This window comes from Nerophis ophidion, linkage group LG19, assembly GCF_033978795.1.
Source record: "Nerophis ophidion isolate RoL-2023_Sa linkage group LG19, RoL_Noph_v1.0, whole genome shotgun sequence".
NCBI classification, from domain to species: domain Eukaryota; kingdom Metazoa; phylum Chordata; class Actinopteri; order Syngnathiformes; family Syngnathidae; genus Nerophis; species Nerophis ophidion.
The window spans coordinates 12151395-12176946 of record NC_084629.1 but is presented as its reverse complement, the minus strand read 5'-3'; the positions used below and the strand labels follow the sequence as shown (position 1 = coordinate 12176946).

General features: G+C 38.5%; 2 protein-coding genes across 3 annotated transcripts in view; both read left to right on the top strand.

Annotated features, from left to right (window-relative positions):
• Positions 1–14027: 14027 nt before the first annotated feature.
• On the top strand, positions 14028–24740 carry rsph1 (radial spoke head component 1). Its single transcript, XM_061879179.1, has 8 exons — positions 14028–14300; positions 14438–14551; positions 15849–15954; positions 18957–19047; positions 20634–20769; positions 23305–23376; positions 24072–24274; positions 24456–24740. Exons 1-7 carry the CDS (start codon positions 14250–14252, stop codon positions 24252–24254), a joined length of 753 nt encoding a protein of 250 aa, XP_061735163.1. The 5' UTR covers positions 14028–14249; the 3' UTR covers positions 24255–24274; positions 24456–24740.
• A 109-nt stretch (positions 24741–24849) lies between these two features.
• pdzk1 (PDZ domain containing 1) overlaps positions 24850–25552 on the top strand; it is an 11384-nt gene continuing 10681 nt past the window's right edge. For both annotated transcript variants that reach the window (XM_061879175.1, XM_061879176.1), the window contains exon 1: positions 24850–25552. This exon is cut by the window's right edge. The gene's annotated coding sequence lies outside the window, so the exon portion shown is untranslated.

Here is a 25552-nt window from a genome sequence, read left to right as displayed (position 1 = left end):
TGTAAGAAAACCCTCGTCTCCATGGCAACGTTTCTGTCGCTTTCACTCATTTAATGCTTTTCCACTAATGCAGGGGTAGGCAACCCAGAACGTTGAAAGAGCCATTTTGGACCCAAATAACACAACGCTGTCAATCGCGATTTATATAAAACTTGTGGGCCGCACTAACATTAAGCTTTCATATTGAGGCGGTGGCCGCAAAATAACGTCTCACGGGCCGCAATTGGCCTACGGGTCGCGTGTCTGAGACCCCTGATTTAGAGTGATGTGATAATCAAACACTCTAGAAGTCTAGAATGAAAGAGTATACAAGAGAATTGACAGACCTTCAGTGCTGAATGATGAGCAGAGGCAGAATTTGGAGTGTTTTCTTTAGCTCGCTTTCCATTTTTATGTACTCACTGTCCACTTCGTCCAGGTAGGTGGAAAATTTGCTGTTTGACGCCAGTATCATGCTAATTAGCTGCCTGAAATCGGGTGACTCCACTGTAGAAATAGCCTGCATGTCTTCTAGCACATACGCTGCAATGGCTCTGTCAATGCTGTCCTGGCTAGCAGTGCCTCTGTTAAAATCCTTAAGTGGAGGTGAAGTGGCATTGGAGTCTGTGTCTCTCTTTACTAGCTTCGTCGAATCATGTTGCTTTTGTAGCTGTTTAAGCAGATTTGAATTGCTGTTTTGGGCAGTAGATAGGATCTTTGATCCAAGACACAACTTACATATAATCAAATTGTTCTTTTCTTTGTGCTTGACGAAAGAAAAGGAGTGAGAATATCTCCATGTTAAGAAGCTTCAGCTCCAACATGATGGCTTGTTAGTAAACATAGACCCCCCCCCCCCCCCCGCCACCCACACCCCACACACACATAGCGCGCGGCGCACCTTTTCACTCCCTTGTGACGACACTGCAACCCTCCAATAAAACACACTCAGATCTTTTGTTTCTCGTCGATACTGCATAAAAAATAACGTAAAATAACGCAGTAATGCATCATGTAGTAACGGTAACTGAGTTACTGAATATAGAAAATAACGCGTTAGACTACTAGTTACCGCCGAAAATAACGCTGTTACAGTAAGTAACGTGTTAGTCCCAATACTGCTGGCATCGGACAGTAAAAGGTTTGAACTATTGCAGCAACAGTTTATTAGGAAAAACTAGCACCATCTGGTGTACAAGTAAAAAAACAAAACTCAAAAATTAAAACCGTGGTAAATACCTTTCCACAAAGTAGTAATTATTATTTATAAATCTAATATTTCCATAGTTACAACATAAAAAAACTGTTAACGGACTTATATATAAGTGTTTAAACATTTTCAAAGTCCTCTAGACACCCACTTAGGCACTTTAACACTCTATTATTCCAATATTGTAGCGTTGGCTGAGGCTGAGCCAATCAGTGGCCACGATATTTAGCAGCGCGCTCTGGTGGCCAATTCTACTATGGTATGCATATATATATATATATATATATATATATATATATATATATATGTATATATATATATATATATATTCTTTTTTGTTCATTTAGAATTTTTTCTGATTGAAAATTGCTAAAATTTAAAAAAATTTATTTTAAATCAGCGATGTCACAATTGGTCACTGTAGTTCGATTACAAATTTTAAAATAAAGCAAAGAATGACTTGAGAATTAACATGCAACCATATTCAGTTGTAATACACGTTTCCACCACTTGTGGCAGTAGAGAGTGTATCAAAAGAAGTCTGGAGCGGAAGTCATTGAGAAGTTTATTAAGCGCAAAAAAATGACTACAGAGGGGAAGCAGTATTTTCATTTGCATTTAAATTTTGGGGGGAAAACGTAATTAAGAGACATATTCATTATTATTTAATTGATTTAGTTATTTTACCTTAGAATGACATAATTGTATGTATTTATTTTTCCTCCCTTCTTATGCAGTATATTTGATTAACACTTATTTTTATAGTCAGCCTGACCTAATCCTTAATAATAATCTTTGTAATTAGCACATGGCTTCATAACATTTTACGAGGTTTTGACTTGTGGGGTCGCATTTGGCTAAAAAGATTTGGCCGTGGGCCGAAAGCCGACTGCATGTAAGTGTGTGTGTGTGTGTGTGTGTGTGTGTGTGTGTGTGTGTGTGTGTGTGTGTGTGTGTGTGTGTGTGTGTGTGTGTGTGTGTGCATATTATATTAACATAATTGATATATAATTAATATATTTGGATTCTAAGAGTATGTGAAACTTTGAATCCTACATTTTTACTTCCGTGACAACCTTCTTAAAGTTTTTCAACCAATCACAAATATCAAGCAGCTAAAATACGCCAAACATGGATAAGCGTGGCGAGTTTTTTGCATTTCTCCCATGGGTGTAATTTAGAATTTTTGAAATTGGACGTTTTTCATTCTATCCACAAAGGTCAGTGAGCAGATTGTGTTGTGTGTGACATTGCGTGTTGACCTTTATGCTAGATGCATTCCTTTTTTTTTTGCACTATGACTAGGGAAGGTGCCCTGCGATGAGGTAGCAACTTGTCCAGGGTGTACACCGCCTTCCGCCCGATTGTAGCTGAGATAGGCACCAGCGCCCTCCGTGACTCTAAATGGAATAAGTGGTAGAAAATGGATGGATGGACTAGGGAAGGTTGTTCTGGCTTCTTTCATATAAGTTAATGCTGTGCTATCGCGTCCATCTGATTTACTCAAATTGACCAAAAGATGGCAACAAATCGGTGGCATTCAGAGACAGCCTGGTACTTGACGGTGGTGGGCTGTAGTTTGGACACCCATGTTGTAGACTATAAAGTATGTTCGATATAATTATTGAATAAGAATAAAATCAAGAGTAAGACTACTAAATCATTGTTGATATTTAAGTGGGCCACAGGCCCCAATTTAGTGCAAAAGTTGACCTCAAAATTGTAAAGAACACTGGTTTAAGGACGAGATAAGACACATCTAAAAAAAAATCTACACTATATTGGCAAAAGTATTTAGATAGATAGATAGTACTTTATTGATTCCTTCAGGAGAGTTCCTTCAGGAAAATTAAAATTCCAGCAGCAGTGTACAGAGTTGAGATCAATTTAAAAAAAAAAAAAAAAAAAATATCCAATGCAAAGCGTCGGATGCAGTGGTGTAAACCACGTCGCCACTGGACTCTAGAGCAGTGGAGACGCCTTCTATTGAGTGATGAATCACGCTTTTTCATTTGGCAGTCTGATGGACGAGTCTGGGTTTGGAGATTGCCAGGAAAACGCTACACTTCGGAATGCATTGTGCCGAGTGTGAAATTCGGTGTAGGAAGAACTATGGTGTGGGGTTGTTTTTCCGGAGTTGGGCTTGCCCCCCCTAGTTCCAGTGAAAAAATTTTTGACTGCTCAGGATACCAAAACATTTTGGACAATTCCACGCTCCCAACCTTGTGGGAACAGTTTGGAGCGGACCCCTTCCCCTTCCAACATGACTCTGCACCAGTGCACAAAGCAAGGTCCATAAAGGCATGGATGACAGAGTCTGGTGTGGATGAACTTGACTGGCCTGCACAGAGTCCTGACCTGAACCCGAAAGAACACCTTTGACATGAATTAGAACAGAGACAGAGAGCCAGGCCTTCTCAACCAACATCAGTGTGTGACCTCACCAATGTGCTTTTGGAAGAATGGTCGAAAATTCCTTCAAAAACACTCCGCAACCTTGTGGACAGCCTTCAAAGAAAAGTTGAAGCTGTAATAGCTGCAAAAGGTGGACTGAAATCATATTGAACCCTATGGGTTAGGAATGGGATGGCACTTCAAGTTCATATGTGAGTCAAGGCAGGTGGCAAAATCCATCCATCCATTTCCTACCGCTTATTCCCTTTTGGGGTTGAAGGGGGCGCTGGTGCCTATCTCAGCTACAGTCGGGCGGAAGGCAGCGTACACCATGGACAAGTTCCCACCTCATCGCAGAGGTGGCAAAATACTTTTGGAAATATAGTGTACTGTATATATAGCAGGGGTGTCACACTCAAATACAGAGTGGGCCAAAATTTAAAACTGAACAGAGCCACGGGCCAAGGTTGAAAAAATTAACCTTTTAATAGGGACCCAAACTAGTTTTGCATTGAATATTGAACAAGCAAGGCTTATATAACTTTATAGTGACATGTCAAATCGAGTTTTAAATAATAATCATTAAAAAATATCAATGGCATATCAAATAAAATTTAGATAAAAATTGAATGCCTATTTTCTATTTGCAGCCCTCTGAGGTAAATATCAAAATAAACTTTTTCCACAGGCTAATAATAAATTTGCAAATAAAATAACAATAACAAATTAATCAAACATTCAAGCCTTGAAGTAGCAAGAGAAAGTGCATGAGTAAAACATTAATTATTGCTTGGGGGGGGGGTATATTGTAGCGTATCGCGTCTCGGAAGAGTTAGTGCTGCAAGGGGTTCTGGGTATTTGTTCTGTTGTGTTTATGTTGTGTTGCGGTGCAGATGTTCTCCCGAAATGTGTTTGTTATTTTTTGGTGTGGGTTCCCAGTGTGGTGCATATTTGTAAAATTGATAAAGTTGTTTATACGGCCACCCTCAGTGTGGCCTGTATGGTTGTTGAACAAGTACGCATTGCATTCACTTGTGTGCGTGTGTGTGTAAAAGCCGCATATATTATGTGACTGGGTTGGCACGCTATTTCTATGTAAGAAAAGCGGATGTGACGACAGGTTGTAGAGGACGCTAAAGGCAGTGCCGTTAATGCACGCCCCCAATAATGTCGTCCGGGTAGAAATAGGGAGAAATTCGGGAGAATGTTTACCCCGGGAGATTTTCGGGAGGGGCACTGAAATTTGGGAGTCCGGGAAAATCGGGAAGGTTGGCAAGTATGAGTATTAGTTGTGAATGCGGTGTTACAGCGGCACTGCCGCTGTATAAAACCGGCGGGCCAGCTCTAATGTTAATTTCATACTGCCTCAAGGGCCAAATGAAATTAGACGGCGGGCCAAATTTGGCGCACGGGCCAGAGTTTGACACCCATGGTATATAGTATAATACATATATATACTGTATATTACAAGCAAAATGCTACTTATTTTTTTATTCGACACATCCAAAATGGTTTGCGATAAAAACTAAACAACACAAAATGTCCCTTTTAATTAGAATTCAACTAATACGATAATACAGTGGAGATGCAATTAATAGGAAAACGCTGTACTTTTTGCTCATAAAGAAGTGAGCAGGTTTCATGTTTTCCCTTGTGTCACATTTACATAGAAGAGTTTGAAAGGTCATCAAGTCCTGCAGTTGTATGTAAGCGGCAGCCATCTGCTTGGCCTGAAAACACTAAAAATGACAAAACAAGAGAGATCCCTGAATTCACTTTCAATCTTCCTTAATTGGCTGTCAGGTCAGGTCATGTGCCAAGCCACTTAGCCCAGATAAACATGGGAGGATGCTGAACTGGATGAGCACTGAGGAGAGAGACTTTAATGCTGCTGGGTGGAAAAGGGCTGCTAATCAAGCAGACATGTTGATTACCGCTGATGAAGACAGCCCTTCAAATGTGGCCAAGTGCAGCTGCATGTTTGCATCTTCTGCCATTTTAAGTTTGAAAACCTTGTTGCTGCTGCTATGGTCGGCGTCATGGAAACACATCCATCTCCTTAGGTAGATAAATACCAAGACATGACGTAGGTTAATGGAGGGCGGAGACATCAGTGCTGTAGGCAATGCTCAAGAGGATTTTTTTAGTCCCTTTCCACTTTTACATCACTAATCGGTTCTGACTCCCGAAGGAGATTTTTGTTGTTGTTCAATTCAAACCTGCTTATTAACATTACAGTGTGAGGTGCAGGAGACTAATAGTTTTTAGCCAATTTTCTCACACAGCGGTGAAGACTAAAGGCCTACTGAAACCCACTACTACCGACCACGCAGTCTGATAGTTTATTTATCGATGATGAAATATTAACATTGCAACACATGCCAATACCGCCGGTTTAATTAATTAAATTTACAATTTAAAATTTCCCGCGGAGTTTCTTGTAGAAAACGTCGCGGAATGATGACGCGTATGATAACGCGTGCGCGTGACGTCTTGGGTTGGAGGGGACATATCAGCGCAGCACCACTTGCGGCTAAAAGCCGTCTCTTTTCATCTCGCAATTACACAGTATTCTGGACATCTGTGTTGCTGAATCTTTTGCAATTTGTTCAATTAATAATGGAGAAGTCAAAGTAGAAAGATGGAGGTGGGAAGCTTTAGCCTTTAGCCACACAAACACACAGTGTTTCCTTGTTTAAAATTCCCGGAGGTGAAGCTTTACTATGGATCAGAGCGGTCAAGCGAACATGGATCCCGACCACTTGTCAACCGGCAGGTTTCGGTGAGAAAATTGTGGTAAAAAGTCGCCTCTTACCGGGGATCTGCGCAGCTTGCGCCGTCCATGCAGCTGCCGTGACTTCCCTCAGACACAGGCGTCAACACACCCGTGGACACACCCCTCCGACTATCAGGTACTAATTAACTCACTAAAACAGTAGCAACACAATAGAAAGATAAGGGATTTCCCAGAAATATCCTAGTAAACGTGTCTAAAAACATTTTTTTTTAAACTTTATTTTCATTTTTATTTTTTTTCTAGTCCTTCGCTATCAATATCTTCAGCCACAAATCTTTCATCCTCGCTCAAATTAATGGGGAAATTGTCGTTTTCTCGGTCCAAATAGCTCTTGCTGCTGGAGGCTCCCATCAGAATCAATGTAAGGATGTGAGGAGCCCTCACACCGGTGACGTCATCGTCTGCTACATCGGCTTTTTTATTAGCGACCAAAAGTTACGAACTTTATCGTCGATGTTCTGTACTACAGCAAAAATATGGCAATCTCGCGAAATTATCAAGTATGACACATAGAATGGACCTGCTATCCCCGTTTAAATAAGAAAATCTCATTTCAGTAGGCCTTTAAAGTGTTCAAATGAGTGTTGTTGACAGAGCCTATCCTGTGCAGCAGAGTGTGAACATGGCGTGATAGACACAGCAGCTGCAAGGAGACTAATATGTTGATCTTTCCATCTGTTACTGATGTGCCCTGAAACTAAGACAATTGCAAAAAGTATATAAAATATCCTGTACAGTGTGGAAAAGTAATATCGGAATATGTATCATATATAATTGTACAGATAACGTTCTCCTTTAAAGCTTTATTTAAATGTCTTATTCAATTGTGTAGTCATGTCTGCATGTTTTTTAGTTCAACTTTTCTAACTTAAACAACCATACAAAACCCAAAGCCAATGAAGTTGGCACCTTGTGAAAATTGTCAATAAAAACAGAATACAGTGATTTGCAAACCCTTTTTAACCTATATTTAATTGAATAGACTGCAAAGACAAGATACTGAACGTTCAAACTCCTAAACTTTGTTATTTTTGGCAAATATTAGCTCGTTTGTAATTTGATGCCTGCAACCTGTTTCAAAAAAAGCTGGCACGAGTGGCAAGAAAGACTGAGAAAGTTGAGGAATGCTCATCAAACACTTATTTGGAACGTACCACAGGTGAACAGGTTAATTGGGAACAGGTGGATGCCATGATTGGGTATAAAAGCAGCTTCCATGAAATGCTCAGTCATTCACAAACAAGGATGGGGTGAGGGTCACCACTTTGTGAACAAATGCGTGAGCAAATTGTCAAACAGTTTAAGAATAACATTTCTCGGCGAGCTATTGCAAGGAATTTAGGGATTTCACCATCTACGGTCCGTAATATCATTAAAAGGTTCAGAGAATCTGGAGAAATCACTGCACGGAAGCGACAAGACCGAAGACTAACTTTGAATGCCCGCGACCTTCGATCCCTCAAAAACCGACATCAGTGTGTAAAGGATATCACCACGTGGGCTCAGGAACACTTCAGAAAACTACTGTCAGTAACTACAGTTATTTGCTACATCTGTAAGTGCAAGTTAAAACTACTATACAAAGCAGAAGCCGTTTAACAACAACACCCAGAAACGCCGCCGGCTTTGCTGGGCCTGAGCTCATCTAAGATGGACTGATGAAAAAGTGGAAAAGTGTTCCATGGTCGGACGAGTCCACATTTCAAATTATATTTAAAAACTGTGGACGTGGTGTCCTCCAGAACAAAGAGGAAAATAACCATCCGGATTGCTATAGGCGCGAAGTTCAAAAGCCAGCATCTGTGAGGGTATGGGGGTGCATTAGTGCCCAAGGCATGGGTAACTTACACATCTGTGAAGGCACCATTGATGCTGAAAGGTACACATAAGTTTGGAGCAAGGTCTTTTTCATGGACGCCCCTGCTTATTTCAGCAAGACAATGACAATTATGAAGCGTAAAAAACCACAACGGAGAACAACTTAAGCTGTACATCAAGCAAGAATGGCAAAGAATTCCACCTGAAAAGCTTCAAATATTGGTCTCCTCAGTTCCCAAACGTTTACTGAGTGTTGTTAAAAGGAAAGGCCATGTAACACAGTGGTAAAAATGCCCGTGTGCAACTTTTCCAATGTATTTCTGCCATTAAAATCTAAGTTAATGATGAATTCCAAAAAAAATTAGTTTCTCAGTTGGAACATTAAATATCTTGTCTTTGCAGTGTATTCAATTAAAAATAAGTTGAAAAAGATTTTCAAATAATTGTATTCTGTTTTTATTCATGATTTACACAACGTGCCAATTTCACTGGTTTTGGGTTCTGTACATGACTCAGTGTTTTACATTGTTTTGTCATTTTTAGTTTTAAAAATATTTACTATTTCGTATTCTGTACGTCCCTTGTTCTCGCCTGTCCTTTACCCAGCCTTTGTGGCACATGCAGTTCTCATGAATGACACTACATCAGAGGTGTCCAAACATTTTCCACTTAGGGCCACACACTAAAAATCCAACAACGCAAGGGAAAATTTGATATATTTTATTTTCAAAGCCAGTATTTTAAATGGATGTTTTAGAGAAGAAAAATAGCTTCAATGATGCTAAATTACTCGTACTGTGCTGGTGGTGGGTTAGGGTGAGCAAATCGAGCGCTCTTTTTTTCCAACTTGTGTCATAAACCTCCCCTGAGCTGGTTGTAAATAAACATGGCAACAATCGTTTGGTACACCTTCATTGATTCAGAGGAAGACAATTGTGTGTGCTATCCGTACCAAATGTTCTGCAAACATTCTGCATGGAGGAAAAAAACATCATGCTTCAACACATTATACCTTTTCAGGCTCCTGAACCGCCAGAATCCCTATGATAATGTTTTGAAAGCCTTGAGTTGGGAAATTGTGTTAGATGTAAATATAAACGGAATACAATGATTTGCAAATAATTTTCAACCCATATTCAGTTGAATATGCTACAAAAACAACATATTTGATGTTCAAACTGTTAAACTTTTTTTTTTGTGCAAATAATCATAACTTTAGAATATGATGCCAGCAACACGCGACAAAGACGTTGGGAATGGTGGCAATAAATACTGATAAAGTTGAGGAATGCTCATCAAACACTTATTTGGAACATCCCACAGGTGTGCAGGCTAATTGGGAACAGGTGGGTGCCATGATTGGGTACAAAAACAGCTTTCCAAAAAATGCTCAGTCTTTCACAAGAAAGGATGAGGCGAAGTCCACCCCTTCGTCCACAACTGCGTGAGCAAATAGTCAAACAGTTTAAGAACAACGTTTCTCAAAGTGCAATTGCAACAAATTTAGGGATTTCAACATCTACGCTCCATAATATCATCAAAAGGTTCAGAGAATCTGGAGAAATCACTCCACGTAAGCGGCATGGCCGGAAACCATCATTGAATGACCGTGACCTTCGATCCCTCAGACGGCACTGTATCAAAAACCCATATCAACCTCTAAAGGATATCACTTCAGAAAACCACAGTCAGTAACTACAGTTGGTCGCTACATCTGTAAGTGCAAGTTAAAGCTGTACTATGCAAAGCGAAAGCCATTTATCAACAACATCCAGAAACGCCGCCGGCTTCTCTGGGCCCAAGATCATCTAAGATGGACTGATGCAAAGTGGAAAAGTGTTCTGTGGTCTGACGAGTCCACATTTCAAATTGTTTTTGGAAATATTCGACACCGTTTCATCCGGACCAAAGGAGAAGCGAACCATCCAGACTGTTATCGACGCAAAGTTCAAAAGCCAGTATCTATGATGGTATGGGGGTGCATTAGCGCCTAAGGCATGGGTAACTTACACATCTGTGACGGGACAAATAATGCTGAAGGGTACAGTCAGGTTTTGGAACAACATATGCTGCCATCTTAGCGCTGTCTATTTCATGGATGCCCCTGCTTATTTCAGCAAGACAATGCCAGGTCACATTCAGCACGTGTTACAACAGCGTGTCTTCATAAAAAAAGAGTGCGGGTACTTTCCTGGCCCGCCTCCAGTCCAGACCTGTCTCCCATCGAAAATGTGTGGCGCATTATGAAGCGTAAAATACAACAGCAAAGACACCGGACTGTTGAAGACTGAAGCTCTACATAAAACAAGAATGGGAAAGAATTCCACTTTTAAAGCTTCAACAATTAGTTTCCTCAGTTCCCAAACATTTATTGAGTGTTGTCAAAAGAAAAGGTGATGTAACACAGTGGTAAACATGCCCTTTCCCAACTATTTTGGCACGTGTTGCAGCCATGAAATTCTAAGTTAATTATTATATGCAAAAAAATATATATATATATGAGTTTCAACATCAAATATCTTGTCTTTGTAGTGCATTCAATTGAATATGGGTTGAAAAGGATTTGCAAATCATTGTATTCCGTTTTTATTTACCTCTAACACAAATTCCCAACTGAAATGGACACGGGGTTTGTATATATATATATGAAGTAGTCTTGTGATTTTTCCCACACACACATATACAGTGGGGCAAAAGAGTATTTAGTCAGCCACCGATTGTGCAAGTTCTGTCACTTAAAATGATGACAGAGGTGTGTAATTTTCATCATAGGTACACTTCAACTGTGAGAGACAGAATGTGAAAAAAAAAATCCAGGAATTTACATTGTAGGAATTTTAAAGAATTTATTTGTACATTATGGTGGAAAATAAGTATTTGGTCAACCATTCAAAGCTCTCACTGATGGAAGGAGGTTTTGGCTCAAAATCTCACGATACATGGCCCCATTCATTCTTTCCTTAACACGGATCAATCGTCCTGTCCCCTTAGCAGAAAAACAGCCCCAAAGCATGATGTTTCCACCCCCATGCTTCACAGTAGGTATGGTGTTTTTGGGATGCAACTCAGTATTCTTCTTCCTCCAAACAAGACGAGTTAAGTTTATACCAAAATGTTCTATTTTGGTTTCATTTGACCACATGACATTCCACCAATCCTCTGCTGTATCATCCATGTGCTCTCTGGCAAACTTCAGACGGGCCTGGACATGCACTGGCTTAAGCAGGGGGACACGTCTGTCACTGCAGGATTTGATTCCCTGTCGGCGTAGTGTGTTACTCATGGTAACCTTTGTTACTTTGGTCCCAGCTCTCTGCAGGTCATTCACCAGGTCCCCCCGTGTGGATCTGGGATTTTTGCTCACCGTTCTCATGATCATTTTGACCCCATGGGATGAGATCTTGCGTGGAGCCCCAGATCGAGGGAGATTATCAGTGGTCTTGTATGTCTTCCTTTTTCTGATAATTGCTCCCACAATTGATTTTTTCACACCAAGCTGCTTGCCTATTGTAGATTCACTCTTCCCAGTCTGGTGCAGGTCTACAAATCTTTTCCTGGTGTCCTTTGACAGCTCTTTGGTCTTGGCCATAGTGGAATTTGGAGTCCGACTGTTTGAGGCTGTGGACAGGTGTCTTTTATACAGATAACGAATTCAAACAGGTGCCATTAATACAGGTAACGAGTGGAGGACAGAAGAGCTTCTTAAAGACGTTATAGGTCTGTGAAAGCCAGAAATGTTCCTAGTTTGAAGTGACCAAATACTTATTTTTCATCATAATTTACAAATAGATACTTTAAAATTCCTACAATGTGAATTCCTGGATTTTTTTCACATTCTGTCTCTCACAGTTGAAGTGTACCTATGATGAAAATTACAGACCTCTGTCATCATTTTAAGTGGGAGAACTTGCACAATCGGTGGCTGACTAAATACTTTTTTGCCACACTGTATATTTATATATATATATATATATATATATATATATATATATATATATATATATACATATATGACAATAAAATTAAGTCTAAGTCATGTGCAATTCTATGTCTAAAAAATAATAGATATATGACAATAAGTGAAGTGAATTATATTTAGATAGCAATTTTCTCTAGTGACTCAAAGCGCTTTACATAGTGAAACCCAATATCTAAGTTACATTTAAACCAGTGTGGGTGGCACTGGGAGCAGGCGGGTAAAGTGTCTTGCCGAAGGACACAACGGCAGTGACTAGGATGGCGGAAGCGGGAATCGAACCTGTAACCCTCAAGTTGCTGGCATGGCCCCTCTATCAACCGAGCTATACCACACAAAAGAAAGTCTCTGTAATGGTCAATTCTACATATAAAAAGATTAATCAGTTATCGGTATCGTTTTGAAGAAGTGGAAGGTTAACTGTTATTGATGTTGATATGCATCCCTAGTTTTTAGTGTAAATATTTCCACTTTGTTGTTACCTAACAGCTATTTTACCTTGTTTTCTCAGTGGCCTAGTGGTTAGAGCGTCCGCCCTGAGAGCGGTAGGTTGGGAGTTCAAAAATGACACCCATTACCTCCCTGCTTGGCACTCAGTATCAAGGGTTGGAATTGGGGGTTAAATCACCATAAATGATTCCCGGGCGTGGCACCGCTGCTGCCCAGTGCTCCCCTCACTTCCCAGGGGGTGATCAAGTGAATGGATCAAATGCAGAGGACACATTTCACCACACCTAGTGTGTGTTACAATCATTGGTACCTTAACTGTAATTTTTACTTTTCCACTTAGCTTTTTTGTAATAGTACTTTTAGAATTTGGGCCATTAAAAAATTTGCTGAGGGCCGTAAAAGGCCCTCGGGCTGCAGTTTGGACAACCCTGCACTAAATAGTGCTGGAATCCACCAGCAATAGGAAACACATGTTTGGATGTAGTTATCCCGCACAGATTTAATTTAAAACAGTGGTTCTTAACCTGGGTTCAATCGAACCCTAGGGGTTCCGTGAGTCAGCCTCAGGGGTTCCGTGGAGGTCAAGACACACGTACCCGACTCATCGTGTGAATAAAAACTTCTCCATATCGACGTATTATGGATACCCCCAAACAATGTTCCCTCTAATTTTCCATCTGTAATGCAGGTGTGCAATTTATTGTGAGTTCATACACTGTGTTGGTTTTGTTCTTTGAACAAGGTGATGTTCGTGCATGGTTCATTTTGTGCAACAGTAAAAAAACATAGTCTTGAATTTGTAATGTATTTATTTTTATTATTCACTAAAGAAGGGTGAGGTGGCGACTTGTCCAGGGTGTACCCCGCCTTCTGCCCGATTGTAGCTGAGATAGGCGCCAGCGCCCCCCGCGACCCCGAACGGGAATAAGCGGCAGAAAATGGATGGATGGATGGACTAAAGAAGGGTTCGGTGAATGCGTATATGAAACTGGTGGGGTTTGGTACCGCCAACAAGGTTAAGAACCACTGATTTAAAATAACGTAACATAGTATTCATAACAGTACATGTTTTTCTGTAATCACGTAAATTGTTTTAAGTGTTAAATAATATCAATCTGAAGATAGAAAAGATGCAACAACACATTTGGATACAAATGAATGGGGTGTGTTGATCACGTGATACATTGTTGTCATAGCAACTGTAAATACCGTACCAGGCTTTACTAAAATAAAAAAAATATTTTTTTAAAAAAAGGATTAAACGATTACAAAGACTCCAGTGACTGGAACTTTTAAAAATATAATGAATTTTAAAATAATGCTAAAAAATTCCTAATCGAAACCGAAGTTGGCCAAGAGCTTCCGTAAAATATCAAAGCGTTTAAAAATCGATATTTCACGTCATGCGGTGTTTGTTAATTAATTTAACAGTTATGACGTTAGATGTTTGTGGGGAAACATAAATTATTGTAAATGAGTTAACAACACGTAATTGTCGCCTGGACATGGCAACCTAACTAATGTACACACAGGAGACTTCCGGCTCTTAAGCTCGGGGTGTTTCTACACCGCAACCTGTTAGCAAAACTTTATCATTACCGCCCCTTTTAAACTAATTCATTACAATGTCCGATATTGAATCCGACGAGTTTGATGAGGAAAGCAATAAACTCGGGGTGAGAGGATATATATATATGTTATCTTGTTTTTGTTTAGTAACCTAGGCAACGCTAGCGTGTCGTGCTAACAGGCATACTCATTGTGCCATTTAGTACCAATAATACCTTTTTAAATGTTTTTATAATTGGTGCAGGAATATGAAGGAGACAGAAACGAAGCAGGGGAGAGACATGGGAGTGGAAAAGCTACCTTGCCTAAAGGAGACGTGTATCAAGGACGATATGAACATGGCAAAAGACATGGGAAGGTATGATTGATTGTTATTGATACTCCTTCCATCCATTTCCTACCGCTTATCCCTTTTGGGGTTGCGTGGGGTGCTGGAGCCTATCTCAGCTGCATTCGGGCGGAAGGAGGTGTACACCCTGGACAAGTCGCCACCTCATCCCGGGGTCAACACAGACAGACAACATTCCCACTCACATTTACACACTAGGGCCAATTTAGTGTTGCCAATCAACCTATCCCCAGGTGCATGTCTTTGGAGGTGGGAGGAAGCCGGAGTACCCAGAGGGAACCCACGCAGTCACGTGGAGAACATGCAAACTCCACACAGAAAGATCCCGAGCCAGGGATTGATACTCCATCCATCCATCCATCTTCTTCTGCTTATCCGAGGTCGGGTCGTGGGGGCAGCAGCCTAAGCAGGGAAGCCCAGACTTCCCTCTCCCCATCCAATTTGTCTAGCTCTTCCCGAGGGATCCCGAGGCGTTCCCTGGCCAGCCGGGTGACATAGTCTTCCCAACGTGTCCTGGGTCTTCCCCATGGCCTCCTACCGGTTGGATGTGCCCTAAAAACCTCCCTCGGGAGGCGTTCGGGTGGCATCCTGACCAGATGCCCGAACCACCTCATCTGGCTCCTCTCGATGTGGAGGAGCAGCGGCTTTACATTGAGTTCCTCCCGGATGACAGAGATTCTCACCCTATCTCTAAGGGAGAGCCCCGCCACCTGACGGAGGAAACTCATTTCGGCCGCTTGTACCCGTGATCTTATCCTTTCGGTCATGACCCAAAGCTCATGACTGTAGGTGAGGATGGGAACGTAGATCGACCAGTAAATTGAGAGCTTTGCCTTCCGGCTCAGCTCCTTCTTCCCCACAACGGATCGGTACGACGTCCGCATTACTGAAGACGCCACACCGATCCGCCTGTCGATCTCACGATCCACTCTTCCCCCACTCAAGAACAAGACTCCTAGTTACTTGAACTCCACCACTTGGGAGATGGCACTCCACCCTTTTCTGGCAGAGAACCATGGACTCGGACTTGGAGGTGCTGATTCTCATTCCGGTCACGAATCGATCCAGCGATAGCCGAAGATCCCTGCCAGATGAAGCCATAAGGACCACATCATCTGCAAAAATCAGAGACCTAATCCCGCGGCCACCAAACCGGAACTCCTCAACACCTTGACTGCGCCTAGAAATTCTGTCCATAAAAGTTATCAACAGAATCGGTGACAAAGGGCAGCCTTCGCGGAGTCCAACCCTCACTTAGACTGATACTGTTGTCCATAAATACATGTGGTGTGTTTGATGTCAATAGGGAACATATCGTTTTGTCAATGGAGCAAGATATGTAGGAGACTATCATCAAAACATGAAACATGGACAAGGCATCTTCTACTACCCGGATGGATCCAAATATGAAGGTTTGTGTTAGGAGTTGTCTCGTTGATTGATTGATTGATTGATTAATTAATTGATATACACTATGTACATGACGTTTATTGACATCTTAAAGAATTGAATCCATGCAATGCTTTAAAAAGGCAAATGGATGGCACAAATAGCCAAAAGGCTTGTTTCCATTGTGGTTCATTAAATATTTATCACTTTTGATACATTCAATAATAAAATATATATAGCCTATAGATAGATAGATAGATAGATAGTACTTTATTGATTCCATTAAATTGAAATTCCAGCAGCAGTGTACAGAGTTGAGATCAATTTTAAAAGTAAAAAGCAAATAATGGGGGTATAAATGGAAACAAAATAGAAAAATATTACAATAAGAATAAAAATAAAAAGCAACAATGAGAATAAAAACTGTCACATGTATATAAAAAATTATGTTAAAAAAATGCATAAATGATGTACATATACCCAGTATACATGTCAGGTGATTTGGAAAACAATATATACAAAAAATGTTGGGGTATATACACTATGTACATGACACTATGTACATGACTATGCACATGTTGACTCCAAGAGTGTGCAAAACAGAATGAGAAAAAAAAATATATATATATAAATTATAATCGCATATAAACCTGTTTGATGCTTCTGAAAGTTGCTGGGAAACCATTTTGGTTCAGATCAGGTAGAGGTTGAGCTGAGCCATGATTTTATGGCAGTTTTAAAATGTAGTAGGGAAGTTTGAATTTTAAGGTCTGTTGGTAGTGCATTCTACTGTGTGGTGGCAAAATAGTAGAATGCATTTTTTTACCATGAGAGTCTTGAATTTGGGGGGACGAGGTCTGAGGAACTCGCTCTCGTGTGGTACCAGTGAGCATCACTTACTCTGGTGAAATAGTTTGACAGGTACTTGGGGACTTTTTCTTTAGGTATTTGGAATATGCACTTTACAATTTGGTGTACTCTTTCCTCAACTCTAAGCCATCCCAATTTGGTAAAGTGGGCTTGAGTTAGGTGAGTCCTGTATGGGAGGTTGAGCAGGAGTCTCACCAGCTTGTTTTGGGAAGTTTGCAGTTTTGTTTTTAGTAGTTTGGGGATACTGGTGAACCATTAGGTGCAGGCGTAGTCAAAATGACACTGTATGAAGGCACCGGCAAGGGTCTTAAGTATATCCCTGTTGATAAACGCATAAATCCTGCACAAAAATGTAGTTATTGATTTTTTCACCTGAGAGAGTGTTGTCCAATATACAACCTAGGTAAATTACCTTGTCTTTGCTGGTGATTGTGGTATCACCTGCTTTAATTGTAAAGCCCGGGGATTTACCCAGGTTGTGCTTGGACTTAAATAGGATGGACTCTGTTTTACCGAGGGGTAGTGACAGTTTGTTATCGGAAAGCCAGAGACAGAGATTACTTAGACACAAGTGGTTCGAGGTTTGAATTGAAGCCAAAGAAATTACCAATGCAATAGATCGTAAAAAATTTGCGGCAGCAGTGTTGATGGATCTAACTAAAGCATTTGACACAATTAATCACAATATTTTAATCAAAAAACTAGAACGGTATGGCATCAGAGGGTTGGTCTTGAACTGGATTAGAAGTTTTTTAACGAACAGGAAACAATACGTGAAACTAGGCGAACACACGTCTACGACGCTAAATATATCCTAATACTCGGACCAAAATTGTTCAATCTCTATATAAATTACATTTGTAAAGTTACAAAATATTTAAAGTTAGTATTATTTGCGGATGATACAACAAAGTTTGGTTTAGGAGAGAACACACAGGCGCTAATACAAATAACAGAATAAACTAACAAATTTTAAAAATGGTTTGAGAAAAACAGACTATCTTTGAATCTCAGTAAAACTAAAATAATGCTATTTGGTAACAGTAGAAGAGAAAGTCAAACACAGATACAAATAGACTGAGTATAAATTGAAACAGTAAATGAAACCAAATTTATAGGTATTAGATTGATGATAAATTGATCTGGAAATCTCATGTAAAAAAATATACAACATAAAGTAGCAAGAAACACGTCAATAATGAATAAAAGCAAAACATTTTCGAGACCAAAAATCACTCCATATTATCTATTGCTCGCTAGTGTTACCATATCTGAGTTATTTTGTGGAAATATGGGGAAATAACACTTCATTCATTAACGGTGTTAAAAAAAAGATCAGTCAGAATAATACACAGTGTTGGATATAGAGAACAAACAAACCGTTTGTTAATTGAATCAAAAATACTGAAATTCGACTCAGTGAATTTGCAAACAGCTAAAATTATACACAAAGCAAACTATAATCAGCTACCCAAAAATATACAACAATTCTTCTCAACAAAAGAGGAGAAATACACCATCTTAGAGAAAAATGTAATTTTAAACATGTGTACGCACATACAACATTTAAGACCTTCAGTATATCAGTATGTGGAATTACATTATGCAATGGATTAAGCAAATAAATCAGACAATGTACTAATATGATCAACTGCAAGAAACTCTTCAAACTAAAAGTGTTTACAAAGTACAAAGAAGAAGAACCATGATAAACATTCTGAATTTATCTCAGCCATCCATTCATTTTCAAGATAATCTTACTCATCTCACAATAAATGACACCCGGGTGCGGCACTGCTGCTGCCCACTGCTCCCCTCACTTCCCAACTGAATGGGTCAAATGCAGAGGACACATTTCACCACACCTAGTGTGTGTGTGACAATCATTAGTACTTTAACTTTAATATGAAATATAACTTACTTCCTCAATTATTAATTATTTATTTTTATTGTTATTACTTATGGAAGTGAACAAAAGTTTTAGCAATTGCTATGTAAAGGGAAAGGAGTAGTATTAAATAAGTTCTGCTTCTTCCTACTCCTTTTCAAACATGTTGAATAGAGAAACCGGAAATTGTAAAGTATCATGTTGTATGCATGCATGTTCAAAATAAACTTAAACTCAACTCAACTCAAACTGTTGCTTGTCCACCAGGTTCTTGGTCCGAAGACTTGCGACAAGGCCTTGGTGTTTACACTTACTCCAACGGGGACACATATGAGGGAGAATGGCTAAATCACATGAGGTATTGCTGCACTTTCCACATCACGTCACTTCATATCGGACGTGTTATTTTTTAAATGTTTTTTCCCGCGTAGGAAAGAAATGTAATGAAGTTAACCTGTTCCAGTATCAAAACTGTCTTCGCCATACATATATGATTAACTGTACTGTACAGGCACTGTTTGAACTCAGTAAATTCTCAAATCGTACAAGTGTACAAATTAGTTCAACCCTATCAATGCAAAGAACAAGAATACTTATTCTATGACTTTGTGGAGTACATTATTTTCTTCTTTTGTTGTCTAATTTGCTATGTTGCACTGAGCAGCCAGGACAAATGCACTTGTAGTACATCGTTCAGTTTTCTGCACTATGACTCTAAGTGACTGTTTGCAACCGTTACGTGACTACCTAGAGCAGTGGTGTCAAACGTACAGCCCGCGGGGCGGATCGGGCCGGCGAACAGGTTTTATTCGGCCTGCGAGATGAGTTTGCCAAGTATAAAAAATGAGCTGAAAGTTTTGAATTGCTGTTCTAAATGTGTCCAAGGGTGTCGCAATAGCATTTCTTTTTGTATACCCTGCCTTAGAGCGCCTATGACTTCAGATAGAGGCAACACTTCCGTGTTTGGACAGAACGTATCTATGCTGCTTAATAGTGAGAGTAGAAAAAATGTGGATTGTTATGTTCATGCCTTGATTGTTTTTGGTAATGTAACCTGGGACATTTCTACCCAAATAAATGTTATTGATAATCTGTACATTTCGTATTTTACTTATGACCAGAACACATTTTCTGTGCGCACATCAGTATGCTGAAATAATATGTCTCCCCTTCTAACTTCATGTGTGATTAATTAAATGAGTCCAAATTTACAAGTGTTGTAAATAATGCTACATGCGTACAGAACAAACCACATGATGTTAGTACATCCGTTGAGGAAATGGATTAAATTACATTAATAACATCCTGTAATTTGATGTTGAGATCATTATTCATTTCATGTTGTGATAGAATAAACATTAACACCAAAGGGAATGTTTTAAAACTATGCCAGACTCAATTCCACCTATTTGACTGATGAACAATATCACATCATTTATTCAGAAAGTAGATCATTTTCAACCGCAACACGTAAGTGTAAAAAATTAACATTATGATTTGTACATTTTTAGAAATTGATTGGTCTATTTTCAAACAAAAAGACAATCTGAAGTTGTCTTGATATTTCAGATAGCATGTCATGATTTTACCAGTCCAGCCCACATGGCAATAGATTTTCCTCCATGTGGCCCCTGAGATAAAGTGAGTTTTGTTTATGCATATGTGCTCCGGGCATGTATGAGACAGCCCTGAGTGACCACCATTAAGGCAGTCTTTTTTTTTTCCAGGCAGACAAATAATTTTTATTTTATATTAAGAGTATAACCTTTTTTAATATGTATGTTCTGTTAAACTACTAATGATTACATACAATGGAGGGTGGTTTTCTTTTTATATTTTTTGGTTTGATAAAGGTAGTTTTGAGCAAAAGCAAACTGTCACTTTAACTACAAATACAAAATCCACAATTCCTGTTTTTTGCTTTTGTTGTATTTTTTTTAATAGGCACGGTCAGGGCACTTACTGCTACCAGGACACTGGCTCTGTGTACACTGGAAAATGGGAGAATGGCAAGATTGAGTCGGTTGGAGAGTTCATTCACGCCAACCACAGATACAATAGTAACTTTGTCAACAATATTGTAAGTTGTGTTTTGTATTTAGCAAAAACAATATATACACTCACTATAATCTAAGACAAGCGCGGTATGATAAGTTCAAGAATTACAAGAACATAAGAATTATAATGCAGTTTTATGAGATAATATTCCTCCAAACTGTTTTGATTATTTTGTTTGATATCTTTGGTGGTGTGCTTCCTCCTGGATAATGGATTATGTTATGGCAGCTAACTGCATCATCTTAAAACAACATGCAGTAAAAATAAAGCTATAAAAAAAGTGGACAAATTAGATAACATTAAGACACTCCGCACATACAGTACAATTGAGTCCACAATTATTTATACCCTGGGTAATGGGTAACGTTTAGCTGAAAATGACACTGATATATTGGCATAAAGCTGTAAATTGTGTTATAGATGTAAACCATTCATTGTTTTCCGACATTGTAAAATATTTGCACCATTTTAAAGGATCCCAGTACCTTCTTGAATAAACTATGGAATTGTAATAAACCCCAAATAGTAAATATTGCATAAAATTGTATTGTATTAAATAGTTTTGGACATAGATTTCGTGTCAAATTGTAACAAACTTATGCTATTTTTGTTTCAATTCCACTCAGAAAATACACATTTAAAAAAAAGAAATCACTTCATCAGGATTCTGAACATAAGAATTATAATGCAGTTTTATGAGATAATATTCCTCCAAACTGTTTTGATTATTTTGTTTGATATCTTTGGTGGTGTGCTTCATCCTGGATAATGGATTATGTTATGGCAGCTAACTGCATCATCTTAAAACAACATGCAGTAAAAATAAAGCTATAAAAAAAGTGGACAAATAAGACAACATTAAGACACTCCGCACATACAGTACAATTGAGTCCACAATTATTTATACCCTGGGTAATGGGTAACGTTTAGCTGAAAATGACACTGATATATTGGCATAAAGCTGTAAGTTGTGTTATAGATGTAAACCATTCATTGTTTTCCGACATTGTAAAATATTTGCACCATTTTAAAGGATCCCAGTACCTTCTTGAATAAACTATGGAATTGTAATAAACCCCAAATAGTAAATATTGCATAAAATTGTATTGTATTAAATAGTTTTGGACATAGATTTTGTGTCAAATTGTAACAAACTTATGCTATTTTTTTTTCAATTCCACTCAGAAAATACACATTTAAAAAAAAGAAATCACTTCATCAGGATTCTGTTTTTGGTACATTTCTTTTTCTATCTTTATGGCAAACTTCAAATTTGACCACAATATGAAAAATGTTGGGCTTAAGTACAAGTCTAAAAACACAAATTAAAATGGGAGTAATTCTTAAAAAGGCGGAAACGCTCAGGTTTGCTTACAGCGCTTCACTTGTTCACATGTTGTTATGGTAGAGCTTTATTCCAAACATGGATTAAATTAATTCATTTTTGTCCTCAAAATTTAAATTTTTTTTTTTTTTTTTTTAAGTTTGCTAATCTATTACAAATGAAAAACTAAAACAATCATGTGTACATAGAGTAAGTTTACAGACCCTTTGCTCATTACTTTGTTGGTGCACCTTCGGCAGCAATTACAGCCTCAAGTCTTTTTTATTACAATGCCACAAGCTTGGCACACCTATCTTTCAGCAGTTTCACCCATTCCTCTTTGCAGCACCTCTCAAGCTCTATCAAGTTGAATGGGAAGCGTTTGTTTTCATCTAGGTTATTTCTATACATCGCTGCATTAATCTGTCTCTCTCTCCTGACTAGTCTCCTAGTTACTGTCGCTAAAAAACATCCCCACAGCATGATGCTGCTGCCACCACCATGCTTCATTGTAGAGATGGTATTGGCATGGTGATGAGCGGTTCCTGGTTTCCTTCAAACATGAAACCTGTCATTCACACCAAAAAGTTCAATAGTTGTTTCATCAGACCAGATAATTTTGTTTCTCATGGTCTGAGAGTCTTTCAGGTGCATGTTGGCCTGGCCACTCTACCTACAGGGCTGAATGATGGATTGCAGCAGACATGGTTGTCTTTTTTGAAGGTTCTCCTATCTTCACGGAGAAATGCCGTAACTCTTCCAGAGTGATCATCGGCTTCTTGGTCACCTCCCTGATAGACTAAGATGAATGCAGCAAGGTACAGAGACATCCTAGATGAAAACTAACACTTCTTATCCAACTTGATGGAGCTTGAGAGGTGTTGCAAAGACAAATGGGTGAAACTGCCAAGCTTGTGGCATCTTATATTTAAAAAGACTTGAGGCTGTAATTGCTGCCAAAGGTGCATCAACAACGTATTGAGCAAAGGCTGTGAATACTTATGTGCAAACATTTGATTTGTTTTTTTTTTGTTTCTAATAGATTTGTAAAATAAAATGAAAAAAAATCACATTGTCCTTAAGGTGTATTGTCTGTAGAATTTTGAGGACAAAAATGTATTCCATTTAGAAATAAGGCAATACAATAATAAAATGTGGAAAAAGTGAAGCGCTGTGAATACTTTCCAGATGCACTCGATTGTCTAATACTTTCTTCATACTGTTTGTTTGCAGCCGTCTGGCCCAGGGAAGTATGTGTTTGACATTGGCTGTGAGCAGCATGGTGAATACCACCAGATAGAGCAGGTAATCAAGCAAAAAACACACTTACTTATTAGCATGGCAGCCATGACACAATATTCCAGTTGATGTGATTTCTGTTCTGACTAAAACGCAGACCACAGATATTAAGGAGAATGGTAAAAATATAGAACAAAACAAAAAACTTGAAGGTGCTGCTGCTACTGCCTCTATTCATAACTCTTAATCTATAACTGAAGATACGTGTTTTTCTTCAGTGTGCATCTGCCCATTCTAAGTTCATTGTCCAACAAGAAACTACCGGTATACCAAATTTCCTGTTACGGTCTAAGGATAATTTGATATTTCTGGGTGTGTTGCTGTATATCACTTATGGCAGCTAAACAATGCAGATTACATTATATTCTAAAAATAACCTAACCACACTGATGAAACATTACAAACAACATAACATTATCTTGTGTGCTACTATTCTTAGTTGTTTTTTTTTTTTTACTTTTGCAGCCTGCAACTAATTGTCTTTATTGTCCCATCCTGTGACATATTCACACATACCTCGTAATTAAGAGCTCCTGTATTGGATCTCAGTAGAGTGTGCATGTGTACTACAATCATGTTGAAGTGTATACACCATCCATTAGGAATGTGTGATCATAAAAAGCTATGTATGAGCCCTAATATAGTAGGACTATTGCTAATAGTAAATGTTTTATAATATTCTCTTCCTCCACATATTGCAGGAAAGGGTTGATGGCGACTGGAATGAGTCAGGCGCCACTACTATTCTCAAATGGTTTCCGAAATGTATCACAGGCCTTACTCAACAGGACCCAGAGGGTTATATCACAGACCTCCCTCAACAGGAGACGGGGGCTTCCCCCGATGCCACGCCGGCCCAAATGGATCCTCCAAAAGAAGCCTAAGACCAACCTTAGCACCCCTTGTACGGTAGTAATTGATGGACCATATCGAATTTACAGTTAATTACCACACATTTAAACACCATGTCAAGTGTACAAAATTGCCCTTTTTAGTTTTGGATCAGTTTGAGCCTATCATGTCAACCTTTTTATGAAAATATTACAACTTTATTTTTAGTATTTAAATTGGTTGTGTTTTTTCAGGTCTCAGTTGAGATTGTGTCACCTTTATCCCACCCCAAAGTGCTGAGGAATCCTAATTTGTTTTTTATAACTGACAGTAAGCACTCTCCCACAGTTAAAGACCATAGTGACTGTAAAGCTTTGCTCCTTGGAAAACTGCACGCACTCTTTCACCTTTTAAACTTTCCTAAACTTGTCCTCTAAACAATTGTCTGCTCCTGTCTAAATAGTTGTTTTTTTACTTTAATTTGTACTGAAACAATGATTGCAAAATATAAATGAATAATAATAAAGGCATACAGTATATACAGTGTTCAACTATTAATTGAATAAATACATTTAAGTACACTGAAATAGTTGTAATTTACTAAACATTATTACAATTATTTGGAATGGTTAAAAAAACCGCACAAAAAATTGTAGCTGATTAATGAATTTTAGATAGTATCAATGAAAAGACATTCATCTACAAATGTATTTTTTATACTGTCCAAAAAATGAACACAATTATTGTATTTTATATAGTTTGTAATCTTGTTTTTAATCTTTATTGAAATACAATGCCAGAAGAAAAAAAACACTTGAGACATGGGTTACATGTTTTTCATTAGAAAGCAAACAATATTTGCCAAGCTAGCCGCTGCTGTATTTATTATTATATTATCCATCTATCAATCTTCCGCTTATCCGAGGTCGGGTCGCGGGGTATTATATTATAATACTAATAAGAGTATTATATATATTATATTAAATATTACATTATTATAATATATATTATATTATTATGTATATTATATGATATACATCATTATATAATTATAGAAAATGGATGGATGGATTATAATATTGAATTATATTGTTTATTATTATTTATTTATAGTTCTATTACATTTATTTATTATAATGATTCATTATTAGCATTTGTGAGTTCATTGTTTTGTGGCTATTTTATAACCATTGATAAAATGCTCTTGAGACCAAATGTGGCCCTTGAGCCATAGGTTTGTCACCCTTGTTTGAAACTAATTATTTGATTGTACCTTTTCTCAGTCCAGCTACAGTACATTAGATTATGTTCCCCAGCTATCAAGTATACAGAAGTTTGAGTGTAAAAGCCA

What these genes read in the sequence shown, in the direction of transcription:
- rsph1 (XM_061879179.1), top strand. Translation starts at nt 14,250, where the DNA reads ATGTCCGATATTGAATCCGACGAGTTTGATGAGGAAAGCAATAAACTC. An exon ending in GGATGGATCCAAATATGAAG is followed by an intron (nt 15,955 to 18,956) that starts GTTTGTGTTAGG and finishes CTTGTCCACCAG; the next exon opens with GTTCTTGGTCCGAAGACTTG. An exon ending in GTAACTTTGTCAACAATATT is followed by an intron (nt 20,770 to 23,304) that starts GTAAGTTGTGTT and finishes GTTTGTTTGCAG; the next exon opens with CCGTCTGGCCCAGGGAAGTA.